The 18,822-nt window shown below is 39.3% G+C and overlaps 1 protein-coding gene across 2 annotated transcripts in view; it reads left to right on the forward strand.

Moving 5' to 3' along the window:
* SMAD7 (SMAD family member 7) overlaps positions 1–15,937 on the forward strand; it is a 43,106-nt gene extending 27,169 nt beyond the window's left edge. For both annotated transcript variants that reach the window (XM_044081733.1, XM_044081738.1), the window contains exon 4: positions 13,972–15,937. In XM_044081733.1, coding sequence (XP_043937668.1) covers positions 13,972–14,510 — 539 coding nt within the window. In that variant the 3' untranslated portion in view covers positions 14,511–15,937. The remainder of the gene's footprint in view (positions 1–13,971) is intronic.
* The last annotated feature ends 2,885 nt before the right edge of the window (positions 15,938–18,822 follow it).

The following is an 18,822-nucleotide window of genomic DNA, read 5'->3' on the forward strand; positions in this document are numbered from 1 at the left end:
GTTGACAGTCCTGCCATCCTTCATCTGTTTACTGGCAAATTAGCACTTTCATTAAGTAAGCTCATGCATCTTCCACTACTTTGTGGCTGTTCTTGACAATCAAGACAAGTCTTGTCCAAAGCCAAACGGCTTTGAATAATGTTTGTTGGACTTGTTACACTGCCTTCCTGCAGGGCTTGCCTTTGCTAGTTTTTCATTCACCTTGGCTGGCTTTATTCAGTGTAGGGAACTTGATATGCTGTTCTGACATTTAAATGGGTAGCTGGGAAGAGAAGACTGTTTCCTACATCAAAACAGGTCATAATAAGTTAGTTTTCCCCTGCACTCATGAGTTGATGTAAGTGCTTTTGTTGCCATTTCTCTGTGGTTGTGCCAGCTATGATGGTTCCAACTTTATTGTTTACAGTCCGATTTTGTTAGTTGATTTACCATGTATGTACTGTGATGTGGTGTGTTAAAGATGGGTACAAAAATGAATTGATTTCATGCAAAAAACTGTTTTTGTTTTATGTTGATTTCTTGACTGGTGTTCTTGCTGTGGATTTTAGTGTGCTGCTTTCAGTTTTGTTGTTGTGGTTGGTTAATACTTTGTAGCTCCATGTCGATCAGTATGCAGTTTTAATGCTCTCTGTCATTAAGAGAAAGTGCCTTCCACTTCTTATGTTGACATTGTCCACCTAGAAAATGTTGAACCAGGCCCTAATCCCCATCACCAGTGTATTTGCCTTTTGAAGTTTACTGTAACTGCCCCTTCATTAAGTGGTTTCATTTCTGGTTCTCCCTTGCTCACACATTTTATTTTTTACCCACTTCTTTATAAGTTTCTCTTCTTTTTGTTTGAATTTGGGTATCTTTTATTGTAAGCGCTAATGTGTCTTTGCAGCTGATTTAAACATGAATGTGTACATGATGTAACGTGTATTAAATGCTAGAAAGTAAAAACCTGCATATTAAATGTTATAAAGTGAAAAGGTTATGTGCATGTATGTTCAGGTTCACCGGGATAGTGTGCATTCACTACTAAACATGCTTTACATGACTGGCATAGAATGAGTACTACAAGAAACTGTCAAGTGGCTGTGGTCTGTGACAAGTACACTTGTTAGCTTCACCCTTTTTTTGTCTCTCCATTTTGCTTGTCTGAAGCTGTTTTACAGGGACATAAAACATGACCTAAAATCCCAGTTGCAGAGCAAGTGTGCCACATGCAGTGATGGCTCATTTTCTATCGTTTCAGAGTCTGTACCGTTTTTCTTGAACATTCCTTGTTACAAGCATCAGATACAAAAGATGCTTTTATTTATTTATTTTTTTTAAAGGACTCTTAATTGTGGAGTGCACATAGTGAAGTTGTTTCTTGGTCTCCCTTTAAAAAAAGTGGATGGATATATTTGTATTCTGAGAAGCTGCCTATTGTGGAAAAATAAATGGAAGCACATTGCTTCTAGATCAAACTCATCTGTTTTGATCTTGCAGTAACGTTTGCTCTGCCCCTTTCTTTTCTTTTGTCACTGCATACAATTACATATTTGTTTCCATTTAAAAATATCGGTATGCATATGTGTGCATGCATGCCTAAGTGGATAGTTTGCTTCTGTCATGTTCTGCACTTTCAAACCCCTCCCCAAGGGAGCTCAGGAATTTCATTCATTGCCATTTGCAGTTCCAAGGATGTGGTTTTATCTCATTAGTGGCCCCAATCATTAACCAGTTGCCGCCCTTGTGTCTTTGACAGTAAGTTCCTAGTGTGTTATGGTTTACATTGCCCTGATTTCCATCATCAAAGCACTGGCATCCTTTCTGGACACAGTGGCCAGAAGGAGTTTTCAGTGTCATGCACTTACCTCGTCACAGGGGAGGCAGGAATTTAGTTATAAGGCTCCTGTGGTTTCCAATGTGAGCTGCTTATTATTTTGGACTGCAGTGGTTTGCTGCATACTTTCAGGCAAATACGTTTTTCCATAATTAAAAAAAACAAAACTTTTTAACTTTTAGAATATTTAGTGCAGTTTGGCTTCAGCTACAACTTCACTCATCTCTTGTAATCAGGAATTTGTCCTTTGGTTGACTGAAACACATTCAAAAGGGTCAGTTCTTTATATAAACATGTAAAATGTTGGGCTACTGCTAGGTGTCTTGCTTTCCTTCCCCCAGATTGCAAAAATCTCAGAATTGACACTTGATAGGAGTATGGGGGGCACAGGCACCATGCATAGAGGGTGCTTTGTGCTCATTCCTGATCAAAAATGGAATAACCTTGATTTCACCTGTAGTTCTTTTCTGGGTGAGTACTGCTTTTGATTGGAGACTGTGGTGTTTTGTTTGATATATTATTTATTTATTTTATTTATTTATTTTACATTTGTTGACCGGGCTAGTCTAACTGGATACATGTCCATTTTCAGTAGAGGCCGGGGGAGTTAAGCTCCTAGCTAGGACAATGAAATTAGCACAGTAACATCTAAGGATACATGAGACAAATAAATCCTATTAACAGTACCTATTACAGGTTATCACAGTAAAATTTACAGTGCAGAATACAGGCATAACAAAGTATGCAAATACAATCTAAAATTTACAGTGCAGAATACATCCATAACAAAGGATGCTAATACAATCAAGGTATTCTAGAGATAGTTAGTAAAATAGTTTAATAAGGAAGGAGTTGCTTTTAATGAGTAGATGGGGTAGGAAGAGCAAAGTATTTAGAGACACATAGACTAGTCAGGTTTAGAGCATATGTGCATATATTAGCCCAGTCCCATTTATTCTTGTTACTTTGTATGTGTGCTGCAATGATATTCATGCAGTAAGATGTCCTGGTGCCATCTACTGCTGCTAATGGCACTGTGGAGATTTGAACCTGCAATATGTTTGCATCATTGATGTCATTCAAGGTTTACACTAATTTAACCTTGGTGAGTGGGTGGGTGGATAGATGCATGTGAAAGCTGTGTACTGCAGCGGATGTTAAATGGGCGGGGGAGGGGTAGAAGGTAGAATGGCTAAAGTGCATGGTTTAAATACTTTGGGACTTTGCTGCATCAGGTTACCAAGTTTCTGAGGTGAGATGGGTTGATCAATTGACTGATCAGAAAAGGAGTTGTCACCTGCCAGGATGTTGGATTATTGTTCACACTGCACATGTTTCAAAGCCATGCTTTCTTTTCACTCAGTGTCAGGCAAGAAGATGAAAGTTCTGCTAATAAGTAACAGATGTGTGTCTGTGTGCGTGCGCGCGCGCGTGTGTGTGTGTGTGTGTGTGTGTGTGTGTGTGTCTGTGTGTGTGTCTGTGTGTGTGTGTGTGTGCTGTGCACACGCACGCGCACACACGCACGTGTGTGGTGGTGGTGGGGTTGAAAGATTCAAGCAGGAACTGAAAATGAATCTTTTCAGAAGTAGCACAGAACCAGCATCTGGAGTTAATCTCCCGTCTCTCAAATACATTCAGTGGTCCACCCTTGTGATTAAAAGCTGAAACAAGATTCCATATCACATCAGGAAATAGTGTGGCTTTGTGATGTTCATGACATCACATGCAGCTTTTAGAGTAAAAAAAAAATTCTTCGCAAGATAAAAATTAATAACATGTAGTTCATTTATTTTCATGCTTTAAGACAGCAAAAAAAGATTTGCGAGTGATTCAGGCAGTATAGCTCTTAGAGTTTTGGGTGCTTTTCTCAGAGTGACTCACAAAAAGATTTTTTAGGTTTGCAGAATGCTCTGATCAGAATTCAGACAGTACTTTAGGTTTCTGAGCCAGGGTATTTATGAAGTAGCAGAAGTTGTGTGTGTGTGTGTGTGTGTGTGTGTGTGTGTGTGTGTGTGTGTGTGTGTGTGTGCGCGCAAGCATGCGCATGCTACACACAAAACATATCCACATGCACACAAACAACCTTTGATTTATAGCATTGAGTATATGGAAACTTGAGAATTTCTGTGTGCATGCAGCCGTATTCAATCTGTGTGAGGTGTGTGTGTAAGGTACTGTACTGCGCACTGCCTGTGCTCAGGAATAGAAATGATTAGATTATGAAGGCAGACAGAAGTAATGATTAACTTTTTCAGTCTGCATACTGTCTCCAGGCTGGCGCTTGGTGGTGTTTTTCCCTTAGCTGGCCCTGGCCCTGAGTGGCATTGCATTAGGATATAAAGAACAGAAAAGGAAAAGCTAATCTGTGTGTGTGTGTGTGTGTGTGTGTGTGTGTGTGTGTGTGTGTGTGTGTGTGTGTGTGTGTGTGTGTGTGTGTGTGTGCGTGGGCATGTGTGTGTTTCTGCTGCTTTGTATCAAGTATGACATTGTATGTAATGTAGTTGAATACTGCCTTGTAAGAAGCAGGATTTAGTACATTGTTACTGTAAATAGTAAATATACTCAAGGAAGGATAACTTTGGTCTTGTCTGGTGTTGTAAAATAATATTCCACTGAGCTCTTTCAGGGAAGTGAAAAACAACAACTTTCAGTGTGTTTGTAGTATGAAGGGAAATTAAATCCAGTGAACATGCACAAGTCTGATTTTTTGTTTCAGTAAAGAAATTGGGCAAGCCCAGAATTAATACAAGTGATAGTAATGATAAGTGGGGTGCACAAAAAAATGGATTGAGCTATTACTCTTCAGCTGTGGCATTTGTTTTTTGTAAAGCTGTGCTATGTATTTAAGTAAGTTATTCATTGAAGTAATACTTCACGAGTGACCAAAGTCTTGTGTGAGCCTGGTCATGTACGTTAATTGGCCTCCTACTGGCAGCACAGTGGCTCATTAGGTAAGATCTGTGCCCCACCACTCTAGGGTCTGCTGCGTCACTCCTGACTTCTGCCCACTGTGTGGAATTTACATGCTGTCCGTGTATATCTCTGTTTTTTTTTTTTTTTTTCCTGCTTCTCTGGATTCATCTCAGCTAACAAAGACAATTTGGCTGGCTACACTAAACTGTCCCTATGTACATTTACTGTTGTTATTGTTGGTCTGGGTCATAGTTGAAATGGGTCTGTGTACAGCCTATTTCTTAATTTAATAAGTGCTAAATAAGGTAAGTCCAGATAATCTGTTCTCTGGCTTGAAAAAGCTGGTTGCTTTGTTTTACAGCAGTTGCTATCTGCCTGACAAGACTCTTATTCTTTTGGATCTGTTCCCATGTAGGTAGGTAGGTAAATTGGTGGTCTTGTTCCCCTGTTTCTTATAAACACTGCCCTCGGGCATTCTGGGCAAATATTCTCAAGTCAAATAAATTAAGATATAAACTATGGCACAAATGGAAAGCCAGTGGGTGCTTAATGTTAATTAACCCAAGACATTTTGCTGAGGGAAAAAAAATTACAGACCTGGAAATAGACCATTATGTGTTTTTTATAAGGCAAACGTAAAGTGTTCCCTCCTTAAACATACAAGAATATTCTGGCATAACATTGTTGGGAGATTTTCTTCTTTTCCATAATTTGAAATGCCAAGTAAGGTTAATTCAGTTGTATTATCTATCAGGTGAGTTCTTAAGTAAGTCTTAACTGTATTTATTAATTTCATTTTCTACCTTCCATCACCTAGATTACCTTTACTTGTGGTGGCTGGTAGATGTACTCCCGGTTGTCCCCTTCACGGTCAATTCTTTAACTTCCAATGTAGCGTCTACTTAAAGAGGCTGTTTTACCTGTGCCTAGTGAGTTGCACAGTGGCATGGCCATGCTTCACTAATTAACAAACAGGTTGTTCATGAGGATCTGTCATCAGACTGTCGCCAGGAAGGGAGAAGAGCCATGTTTGGGTGTGGTTCACTGCAGGACTCCCACATTAACATTTAGGAAAACAAAACCTGGAGATGACTGTAGCTTCACTGACTGGTTACATCAGCTACGTAGTATAGTTTTTCCATGTGTTGTTGACACAAAAAATGGCTAGTTTACTCAGAATCTCAGCAGGCACCAGACAGTCTACTACACAAATTATTTTCTGAATTGTATGTCTTCTCACATGGTTGAAACCAGTTAGTGATGAACAGCAGAATTGTTTTTGCTGTACTGTTACCTCTTTTGCATTCAGTGACAGGCATTTTTTCTTAGCCACAACTAAAGTGCATGTTTTTTTCTGAATCTGGATGTGTGATGTTAAACCTAAATCCAGGGGAAAATAGTACTATGGCAGGGGCCTTGGAAGGGCATTATGTTTTTAAGATACAGAACCGCAGAAATGCTATAGCCAAGAGTACTGGAGTCTGGGCTGTGTTTTGTGTGTGTGTCTTCTTGAGAAAAAAAAAGTCACACGGATGGATGAAGACTGTCGAATGGCCTCTCCTTGTCTTCCTTCCTTCCATCCTGCCTGATTGTTTTTCCATTAACATTTTTATGTATTGCTTTATTTACTACCACAGGAAGTAATTGCATTTAGCCTGTTTTTGTTGTTCATGTCTTTTGTATAGTTTCCAGGATATCTTGCAAATACTTATGTTTTACTTTTACTCAGTTATGACTGAATGTCGCAGAATCCCAGGTCAGAAGTTATAGCCAGCAGTGAATGTGTCTCTTGATCCAGATTAAAGACGCTATAGACACAGCATTACCTAAGCAAGTCAGAACACCAAATATAAGTAGGAAGAAATTACGGTTGTAATTATAATGAAATAATTTTCAAACTATACTATTTGTTAAGTTGGTATCTGTTATTTTAACCAGCAAATGATTTGCCTGTCAGAGTAGATGGTAAGGTATGTAGCCAGCTTGTTGTAGAATGTTAAGTTCTGGAGTCTAGATTCTAGTGTTGGTATGTCCCATGACAGATGCTGCCATTTCATGCAGCTAACTAATATCTGCTAGACTTTTAAAATATTTTCTTTTGGATAGCCTTCACCCTCATTGCCTTCCCATCAGTTTACTATTAACTTACTGCAGACAGTTGAAGTTACTGACTAACTGAACAGCTGGGAAAAATCTCACCAACTTGCCTGACCCAAACTTATGACATAGTAGCAGGTGGTCACAACAAGATGCAGATAGAAGGTAAATCGGCTAAAGTAATCCTCCTTTGCTGCCAGTAGTATGTGTTGCTGTCGATATAGGCAGATAACTCAGTTTAACAATAAGGCCTGTGACATCTTCTGACATATGGGTTCATAGCTTGGTGCATCAGAAGACCTGTATCAGAGCACCAGCCATGGCTAAGTAAATGTGCAGCATCTATCGACAACCTTCTGCTGCTATTGTTTCTTCTTTGGGATTCTTCCATCTCTGCTGGAATGTGTTATGTTGTGCTCCCATCTTTTGTTTCAAGAGCATTATGCCTCAGTGTACTATGTCCTGGGTTCAATCCTCACTTCCCGTCTCTGTATGGAGTTTTCATATTCTCCCCATGTCTGCATGTGTTTTCTTTGGGTGCTCTGATTTCCTGTCTTAAACATGATTATTGATCAGATGTAGCAAATTATCTATATGCAGTATTTCTTTTTGCCCTTGAGACCCAAGTCATTGCTGAAAATGGTGTAAGAACTAGCCCTCTAATATGATTAACAAATGGGAAGTAAAATAAGTAAGTATGGCTTTACTGATTAATCATCTACTTCAGTAAGGTATGTGCAGAAGTGCCTCATTGCTTAGCGTAGACACTTTCATCTCAGTGAGCCATTACCCCCAGCAGCGTGATATGGTGATGTGTTTATATTCACTGCACATTTGATTGCTGAAACAAATGCATGGAATTTACTGTGGCTGCTCAGGACAGTTAAATTAGCTGATAAATTGCATTTTCCATGCACCCGCTGACACAGTTTCATTGTAGCACTAGAAAATCTGCACAGCATGGCCACACTTGCATTAAGTTTGTAGCTGCTTGTGCCTAATGTGTAATGAAGTTATAAATGTCATGCAACCATTTGTAGTTGCTTTTGGCCACAACTAATCCTTGCAGCTAAGCACAACCTTTTCTGAGTGTTACCCCATACACTTTTCACTTGTGCAGGTTAAGGTTTAGGTTCTGGGGTTTCATATTTTGCAGGTCTTGTGTTACTAGATGGCTACCACCCTGTTTTTGTTTTGATTCCCCAGTAAGGTTGATCTCATCTGAATGAAAGTCAGCTATGTGTCACAAGCTAGCTGCAGAAGGACTGTTGGCAGGAAAACTTCAGTACGGTTTCTTAACAGAAAGTCTGGAATTTTAGATAAGGTTTCAACAGAGTGACATTAAAGAAATGTAATTACTGTAAATATTGCTAGTAGATTTAGCTGTTGTGGGAGTTCCACCCTTCCCTTAGGTTTTTCTCTGAGTGGAGCCAAAGGTTGAAACAAGTCCTTCAGACAGATGTGTACTCTATAATTTGCATGGCTTCTGAGGGCTGAATGCTGAGTGGAGGAAACTAGTCTGTTGGGTCTCCTCTAACCACTGGAGACAGACGTTTATAGATAGACCACTGTTTTGTGAACACATGACAAGATTATAAAATGAGATGGATGTAGAGAGGAATGTTTTTGTGCTCACTTTGTCTGGTAATGAATTTTTTTTCTAATTGGAGAGTTCTTGTGACCTCATGGGGCTGGGAGGGTGTGACAGTCTGGTTTCAAAAGAAATGGCTGTAGCAAATGCATGGGTGCAGCTTAACAGTTAGTCATGGAGTGAGTGTACTCACTGTGAGCTGCAGATTGCATTAGCAGTGAAGAAATAAGGAACTCATCTTACATTAGCTGTGTTTTCTGGTGTATTTTGCAAGCCTTGAGTAACAAAAACAAGGAACATCTTTTGGCATTTTGAAAGAGTGCATATATATTTTATAGATAGAATATGCAAGGAGCATTTGAAGAGGAAGATGAGAAAAAGGGTGAGCAGAGAGAGTTTGTGGCACCACACATGCACACGTGCACACACGCAGACACAGAAGCTTCTATAAATCATGAAATAGTGCACAGTGTTTGGACTGGAGAGGTCCTGTTTCTGTTGTACAAGTTCATTAAAGGCTGCACAGAAATGCCTGTATGTTTCTACTTGCATGGTTAGTGAGGAGGTGTCTTGTCAAGCAGTGCAGCTAAGAAGGTTAAGGCCATAAATTACTAATGAGCTTCATCCTGTAGTCATGGGACTGAGTCCCTTGAATTCCATTTCCATATCTCATGACTGAGCAAGTCCTTAACCAAACAGTGCTTTAGGTTCACCCCTGTAAAAAGCTGTGAATGCTAAAGAACTTACCCAGTTAATAAACAAGTAAAAGTAGCAAAGGAAACGGTCATCGAATTTGTAAATACTGTTTAATAGCTTCCTGCAACATATGTGGTTACAGTTTCGATCGACCATACTCTTCTCTTTATAGAATGATTTTCATTTTCTGCTGGTCATTTGCCAGTTTTTTTCTTAGTCATAATGGTAGGTGACCCTTTAAATGAACTTATGCTCGGGTCCTTGGTTCCTAACTGAAAATTCAAACAGAACATTTTCTTTGTTAAGAAATGTAAATAATTGAAAGTGTGTTGTCTAGGCAAGCATATTGTGTGCTGTTTGCATTCTCTGCAGTATGACAGGCTGTTTTTACTGTATGGAAGAGAAAGAAGGAACTGAATTTTGTATAGCTATTACCTTTAATACAGCCTGCATCTCAAAGTGCTTTACAGTGCAACAGAGGAAAGAGAGTGTGACTTTTTTACGAAGCACTGAAGATCCAGACCTCAGAAATTACATTATTATTGGATGATTGTTTTGTGAAGGTCCAGGTGAAAAATAAAAATGGAAAGGTAGGCAGTATTTGAACAGTCACATGTTTGTTCACACGAGACATTTTGCCAAGTAAAAACCTTAAGACTGACATCACGCTTACTGTGTGAATAAGGTGAGTCTTTCTTTCCCCCCCTTATATTCTAATAGTATTACTGAGAATGCATTGTGAGGAAGGGAAGTTCAGGCACAACACTGTTGTTGAATATGATTCTTCATGTTTTTCTGGTGCACATAGACCCCACCATTCATAGTTTAAACAAAACAAACGCTGCAGATTTATCAACCCGATAAGAAAGAGGTTTTTCATTACAAGATAGGTTCGGAGCTTTTGAAAGAAACTGACCTGGGGCCTAAGGTTTGAAGTAAGACTTAAGTTTGAGGTGTACCTTGTCAGATTTGTTGCCTTTTTTGTAGGGAGCAGTACACGCTGGTACCATTCTGTAAAAAGAGGGACTAGCAGCAGTGCATCTGAGCTGTGTGAGCTGTAGACATAGGACCTATTGTGTGTCTGGGTAACCTGCCACCATTAGGTTCACAGTTCTTGCTGCACTTTAGCTTTTCTTACCCTATTTTTGCCACTTTTTCAATTTGGTAGAGGTTATAGCATCTACATCTGCCAACAGCTCCTCTGCTGCACCTTCATTTTAGTAAAAACATACTTTGTTAAGCTTTGCTTAAGTCATGTAACATGGCTGCTGCATTCTGTGTGTGTGTTGAGATGTAAATGAGATATGCATGTATATGCATGCATTTGTAAAGTGGCTGTATGTTCAGCATACTTGTGGTTATTTAGTACAGCTTGTAGATTTCGGAGTTCACCTTTAGGATTCTGGTGCTCCATGCAGGTTAAAACTTTCCCACTGATTGCATTTGGATGACGTCTAAATAGTCCAGGCTAATTTTTTGAGAAAAAGTGCATTCATTTTGTTATTCTATGGGTTTTCTTTGTTTCTTGTGTTTATAGGTTGGCATTATTAATTGCCAGTCTGCTTAATAATTAAGTAATTTAATTTATTTATTTTTTATTTACCTCATTTTGTGTGGGCCTTAAGCACTACACATTTATAGTGAAAAATTTAACACAGCCACCAAACACCGTAATCTGGGATAAGGCTCTAAGAAATGCTTGGGTGACTTAAACATTGCTCCAACTTGAGTAATGGCTTCATAGATCATCATCTGCTTTTCTCTTAGGTGGATTGTTGTGACATGTTGACTTCTCCACTCAGGCTGAGGAATCCCATAAAGATAATGAAATGCTCTATTTTTCATGCATGCCTCCCTTGATTTGAGAACTAAAAAAAAAAAAAAATAAAACTTGTGTACAAACTTCAAACTTAACATGGTAATGTTAAATATTATTGACCCCCAGTGTTGTTGATGACACCTCCTCAATTTCAGTGGAAACTGACATTTCACCTCAACATGTTACCTCCCCATCACTGCCTCTGTTGATCAGTGTATCATCATCTGGACTTTAAAAGTGCAACCATTGTGTCTATTCTTGCCTCATTGTATGGCTTGAATGAGTAAAGTAAAACATGTTAGTGACTTTGTGATTTATACAGCAGGAGATTCATTGAATGAAATGACTGCTTGGATTGTCTTACTGCTATAATTTCTTTTTAAAACATATTAAAAGTGGAGTGAGAATGAAGGTACGGCTGGGACTTGACAGACATGTACATGCTAGTTTATTTTTATATTGTAATGCTGTTTCCATTTGCTGTTTTTTACTCTCATTTTGTGTAATTTGATTTGCATGTCTTATTAGCGTAAGAAGAAATGGTCTTTCCATGTATGAGAATTGCGTTGTTTGCTTTATGATTAAATGTTCCTTAACATATCAGTAAAAATAATATGATTTGTCTGTTCTGTATTTTGCTTAATCCTTCGCAGTGCGTTTTAAACAGGAGATGAGGACTAGGCAGTTAGAGAATTCTGAAATGTAGTCTGTAAATGCAATACTGCTATTACTTACTTGCATGTATAAAAACAGTTTATGCTGCAGTAGTTAGTTAAGCAAACCCGTGTGTACAGTGGAATTTATATTGCATCTCGAGTATTTGATGCAGTCCTGTTTCATACTCTTAGCTGCTGTTAAAATGCAATGGTTTAGCCGTCCTTTTTTTAGTTCCCACTATCTATGCCAGAACATTGGGGAGAGACTCAGGAGGGTTAAACAGAATGGAAAGAGACATTTATAAAAATAAATATATCATTTGCAAAAAGGTGAAGCACTGTTGTTAGAACATGAGGCCCTGAATGGGATACTTTGTCTTTGAAAACAGGCCAGCTTCTATGCTTGTGTGTGCTGTAGCTTTAAGTTGTGTGTGTGTGTGTGTGTGTGTGTGTGTGTGTGTGTGTGTGTGTGTGTGTCTCTGCACAGCATAGCCTGCAATTTAGCTGGGCTAGGCAATTAACATAATCTGAAAACTTGTCGTACTGACGTCTTTTTGAAAATTGCTGGGTGTACTAGTGAGGCAGTGAAGATGAAAGGGAAGGGATTTTCTTTCACGCAGTATTTAGTGGTGGCTACAGTTGAGCTTTTTTTTTTTTTTTAAGTCCAGTACATTTCCTGGCAGTAGAAGCTTGCTCTTTTCCTGTTTTTTTTTTTTTGAGCACTTGAAAAATTAAATAGCAGTTCAGAAATGAATTCAACCCCCCAATGCTTTAGAGAGGGATCTACTTTAAGAAGGTTAGGTTAGGAAACCTGATCTAGAAGCAGTCAATCTCTCTCTCTCTCTCTCTGCACCCCCTTGTGCCAGGTTTCAGTGGGATAGTTGTATGAAACAAAGTAACAGGAGGCACCAAAAAGGGGAATTTAAATGGTAAATCAAGGCACATCTAAATGTATGAAAAATCGTCAAAATGTTCAAACTTTAGTTATTTATTTATTTTTTTTTGGCAATTTACTCAGATATTGGCTCAGTAGTTTCTTCTGTATGAAGTCTGCTTGCAAGAGCCAGCCAGTTTTGTTTGTGAAATGGGGGCTGGTTGAATTGGCACAGGGCCTCCAGTTTTCTGCTGCTGAATGTAGCTCGTACAGTAAAATGCAGACTCCATTACAAAAAAAAAAAAAAAAAAAAAAAGATGTTGGCTGAGGCAATGTGGTTATGAATAGGTTCCCTTTACTGAAGTTTTTGTACTCAGAGAAGTAGATAACATGCCCATTTTGTGAGTTTTCGGTACTAATTGTTTAGAGGACTGTGCAATGTATCATGTCACTGGAAGTGTATTGCTTTAAATGTACATTGTGTTGGCATTTTGTTTATAGTCTGTGAAAGTACTTCCTGTTTTGCTCCACAGTCTCAGATCACTCACTGTATTTCCTCTTCTCAGAGCTGCGGAATGTTACGTGCTAAACTTGGGCAACAGTGTACTATAGGGTTACCATTTTTAATTTCTCCAAGTCTTTTGGGTTTCTAATACCATGATGGAAATGGACCCCATTCCTAAGTCAAAGTACGATTAAAGATCATGAAATTAGTATTGTTTCACTCTTTGATGTTAGCCAAAAGTGCTGTTCGCAGCACCCACAATGTGCCTAGTAATGACTCCCTTCTGCAGTTCGTACGATGTTACGTGAATTGGTAACATATCTAAATATTTTTATAAGACTAGTTGCTCCTACTACTATTGGAACTGTCTGGGTCTCTCTGTATGCAAGACACTGTAGTCACTAGGTGTGGTGATTTCAATGATTAATGCTACTTTTGCCTTCTTTTCTTGGGCCACTATATCCGGTTTTCTAGCATCTATCTTTTGAACTGTTGGTATTGGATGATCCCATGTGATATAAACCATCATTTTCTGTGATTCTTTGTAGCTCATGTTTCCAGTGTTTTTCAGCCACTTTGTTACCATAATGTTTGCACAATCTCCAGTGTAACAGTCTCACCACATTATTATGCCTTTCAGTATACAGTCCCTCTGCCATTAGTGCATCGCAACCAGCAACAAGGTGGTACCTCATGTCTGCAAGGGTTTTCCACAGACACTCTTGATTTCCTCCTGTGTGTTAAAAACATGTTGGTTTGTTGGTTGCAGTACTGTGTGTTGTGTTTACCTTTGTTCTTGTGTCTTGTCTTTTGGCTTAAAAGCTTACCCAGTTTAGAAACAGTAATTAAGTGTGAACAGAGTGATAGTTTGCTGTAGGATGTTTTTTTAATTAAGTGGGCTATGTGGCTATACTTGATGTCCACCACAAACATGATGCATTTTTTGTGAAATGTTAGCACAAAATACTGTCAGCTGGACTAACCTCCTGTTTTTGGGTTCTTTTCAGATTCGTTAGTTATGCGAGAGCCAGGCGATCACTCATACTGGTGTGTGGTAGCATACTGGGAAGAGAAGACGCGGGTGGGACGCTTATATTCTGTCCAAGAGCCTTCCCTCGATATTTTTTATGACCTACCTCAGGGGAATGGCTTTTGCCTCGGACAGCTTAATTCAGACAATAAAAGCCAGCTAGTACAGAAAGTCCGCAGCAAGATTGGGTACGGCATCCAGCTGACCAAAGAATTGGATGGGGTGTGGGTGAACAATCGCAGCAGTTACCCCATATTCATCAAGTCGGCCACACTGGACAACCCCGACTCCAGGACGTTATTGGTTCACAAGGTGTTCCCCGGCTTCTCCATTAAAGCTTTTGATTATGAGAAGGCCTACAGTTTGCAGCGACCCAATGATCATGAATTCATGCAGCAGCCTTGGACTGGATTTACTGTGCAGATCAGCTTTGTCAAAGGCTGGGGTCAGTGCTACACAAGACAGTTTATCAGCAGCTGCCCGTGCTGGTTAGAGGTTATATTTAATAACCGATAGCTCAGTGCTGAATAAACTCTAAAATATTTTAGCTACTCTGCTGCTATGGAATTCCTTCCGAGTACTTGCTTTTCATGACAGCTTTTTCTTTAGAACATTGCAATGTTGTGAGTGCCACATGGACTGATTTTCTTTTTTTTCTTTTTTCCCCCCATATAGGATATTATACTAGTAACTGCATCATGAGGACTATAACAGTTGCAGGAATCCAATGATTTGCTGGTGTATTTCAGTGGACAATGTACTAGCAGTATTGAAACCATCCTTAGAATACACTGTTTATGTAATATTTGTAGGTCTGTGTTGGCTTTTTTAGGAAGCACTTTTTTGACATGGGTACATATTCATCTGTGACAAGGATCAGATGCGGACTCCGTGTTAATAGCTGTTATGGTGGGTGGGCAGGTAGGGGGGATAAGCTAAAACTTGTTTCACAGTTACAAATGTTTCTGCAGCTAGGCACTGTAATTTTTTTCTCCTAAAGTGACCTCTCTGAATGGGGGGTAACAGCACATTAATTTGTTGGCCAAAATAAAATGAGTGTATTTGAGACAAGTCATCCTTGGCCTCCAGTTGTGTAGGGATGCTACAGACAACCCAACAGATTCAAAAAGTACACTGAGCTTGCCTTTTAAATGCAGGGCTGCCTTACACAGCTGGACATCATGGGTTGGATTATGTTTTTGTGCTTATGAATTACTTTGTCAAGTACATAAAAAGATGGTGTAAAAGGTGAGCCATCAGGTTGCGCTGTGGCACCCTTGTCCACAAATTATATGGATTATTAATATTTTTCACCCAATTAATTTCTGTAAATTGCACATTGTTGAAATACTATTTACTCAAACTGCTAATTTCACTTTGCTAGTAGGCTGTCCTTGAAACAGATGTTTTGATGGAGAAACTATCCCAAAATGGTTTCTCATTATTCATTTGAGTTTGATGCTGCAGAGTGCAAGGTTTAAATTAACCAGTCTTCTCCCACTTTAGGCTCCTTTGCAAGAAATTGTGTTTTATATTTTAGTTAAAACACGGTTGAGCTTGAAAGTATGTAATTTTTATTCCTTACAAGCTAAAGTTGACAAGAATAGGAAGTACTCTTTGGAATGGAAGCATTGTAGTTGGAAAAAGTGGAATCCTTAAAACAGATTTATTAAAGAAAAAAAGTTGTATTTTATGTTATATATAAATATATTATTACTTGTAAATATAAAGACGTTTTATAAGCATCATTATTTATGTATTGTGCAATGTGTATAAACGAGAAAAATAAAGATGCACTTTGCTTAATATAAATGCAAATAAGAAAAATGCCAAATTACAGATTAACATGATTGGTGTTTTTTTTTCTATGGGCGATATCACCCACTTGAATGTTTTTTTCTAAAGGAGTTTATGTTCCATTAAAACATAAAATGTACACTTAATGTTGTGCGTTCTTGTGCTTCTTTCCCCCATGTGTTGTGGGATTTCTGAGAGGCAAACACGCTGCGATGGGGGAGTGCTGTACTCTGACCACTTAAATGCTTGGGAGTCCAGTGCACGATTTTATGACCAAGTTCAGATGTTGCAATAGAAGAGCATATTGTTTATGTGCTACATGGACACCCTGCAATCAGAGAAGATTTAAGATTTCTGGTGGCAGTAGTTTACCTTGGCAGTGTTCTCCACTGCTCCTTAAAGCACTTCCAGATGTTTCATCTTTGCTTGCAGGCTCTTGTTCAAAGGAATGTAAAACACTGGTTAAGTTCTGAGAGCAGTGAAGATCCAGGACAGTGCAGTCTAAAACATAATTTTCTTCTGAAGATGTAAGTGTTTCTTCTGTGTCTTTTATAGACAGAACTGCACAGTGAATTACCATTGTGATGCCTGGTTCAAAGGTCAGCACTAAACATAAATACTGAGGGCATGTCACATGGTGTTGTAAAGATGGTCATTTACAGTTAACTACTAGATATGAAATGGAGCTGGTTAGTATCAGTGACTCAGAAGGTAGGACACTCATTTTTGTTACATAAGGCTGTGGGTTCTATTCCCACATCAGGGGTCTGGATTTATTTTCCAGTGTTGACACTACAGTGTGCATCATAAAGAGGCTGCTGCACTCCTGAGTGTGAGTGAGAGTCATTCGTCTACCTCATGTATGCCCATTTCACACAAGATCATTTCCAAGTGTTGTAAAGTGTCTTCCAAGTCCGTTTGTATGAAGAAGCCTTTGTAAAGTGTTCAGCATACCAGACAAAGAGCAGTATATGCAGGAACTTTAATTCTGTACTTGGAAAGCAAGCTGTACTATGGGAAAATCCAGGTCATGGTGATGTGGCAAAGTATGACCAGAAGAGCATTTATTCACATCTTGTACATGGAACAACAGAGAAGGGTTCACTAACAAGTTCCTTACTTGCCTCTGTGCTGTAGGAGGTTTGGCTCTTGCTACACCCCAGATGACTTGGGTTTGACTCCCAAGCACTGGAGGAGCCTTTTCGGCATGGGGTGCAGAGTACAGTGATGCTTCTCTAGTGAATAAGCCTACTAGTTAACTTTAGTTCACAGGGATTTGTGGGGAAGCTAGGTGGAAGATCAGTCACAGGGAACTTGCAGTCCTTTGATATATCCTGAGTGTCAGGAAGCCTGCACTGGCTTCTTCACTGCACAGAAGGCATTGCATCCAGCTTGCCAACTGGTTGGGATGGTGGTTGATATTAGAACCATCAAAAAAGATGTCCACCCCATTGGAAAACTGATGAGGTCCACTGCTTTCAACTCCTTTTGGCATACCCTAGAGGCAGGATTGGGGCGAAAAGAGCAAGTCTGCAGACCACTGGGGTAAAGAGTCTTGAGGGGTGGAGAGGACATAGTCCAGAAAATGTGTTTGATCCAGGAAAAAAAATATCTTAAGCCTGCATATATCTTATTATAAATTGGTGTCACTTGAAGTGCTTAAAACTCAGAGAAACATTTTCCATAGTTTAAGTCCACGTCTAAAAGAGAGAAAAAGATATTTATATTTTATTGTATTTCATAAGATGCTGTTTACAGCATCCAGGAGAAAGTAAGCCATTTGCATTATTTAGTCAGAGGTCTTGGAGAAATGTGTTGTGGGTATCTTTTTTTATTACTTTATTTGTCGGTCATTCTTCCTAGGAATAGAAACAAAAAACTTGTGTTTTAAGGTTTGTAACGATCAAAATTAAGTTATGCAGATTATTCTCAAGCAATCCATGGTGGTTGTCTCCTTTATTTGAAAGCATATGTTTTATTTTAATGAAGTAAACATTGTGAAGTGAAACTGTCCGTACTTATGAAGAAGGTACTACACATTCTGATTTTGGTGAGTTGGTCCCTCAGGGAAAATGAAATGCATTTGAAGCTATTGTGATTTTACACTGTACTGATGCTATTGACCGCTGACCTGCTGACAGTTTAGAGCTGAATTTTGTCAGAGTTGTTAACTCAGAGACTTAATTTCAAACCGGTTGTGCAGGGCTGTATAATGCCTTTAGTCCAGCTTCTGGCTACGTGAATAATGGGAAAAAGGTAGAGGTGTCTCAGTCTTCATCCCAAAGAGTCTCCCATCAAGGGTGGTAAAACAGCATGATGCGCAACAAGCTCTTCATCTCCAAATAACCATCAGAAAAGTTCCTGTACCATATATTAGGTAGCTTTAGAGAATGGGCAACTCCTGATTGGAGAATTAAGATTTTCTTCGTGTTTTGCAGTCATCACCTGTGGGTTATCCCTACATCAGTCTTTCTTGCCGTTGAGCCCGTAGCAGAAGCAGTTCACACAAGTGCTGGTCGGTCACTACCAGTCGAATTTCAGCAGAAAATGTCTAAAGCTATGTACCCCACTGGGGACCCTTTTTTCTTGCTCTAACCGATGTCCAGAAAAGTCAACAATTGTCTCGCCTGTGGAAAGCAGATCTCACTCAGAGGCTTTCATTCTTACTGCATCACTTGTTTAGGCCCAGACCACGATGTCCCTCATTACTGGTACTGTGCCCTCTTAAATGCGAGAACCATTCGCCGTAGAGCTCTTTTTGTAGACAATTATTTTCGTATTCCATCTTCGAATTCTGATATGGTATCCATCAGCCAACAGTCCACCGACATTCTGAAAAAACGTAAAGATAGAGACAGGCCACACAAGGCTAAGCCTTCCAACAATGCTACTACTAAGCAAGTCATCAGTTCTCTGGAATTCAGTGAGGAGCTTTCTCAGCCTGATGCCCAACTCGCTTTCTATGCAGGCCTCTGCCGAGACCCTTTCTGAGTCCGGTATGCCGCAGAACTCCACTTTGTCTTCCAAGCCT

Source organism: Protopterus annectens, chromosome 1.part1, assembly GCF_019279795.1.
Source record: "Protopterus annectens isolate FY-2018-M chromosome 1.part1, PAN1.0, whole genome shotgun sequence".
In the NCBI taxonomy this organism is placed as follows: domain Eukaryota; kingdom Metazoa; phylum Chordata; order Ceratodontiformes; family Protopteridae; genus Protopterus; species Protopterus annectens.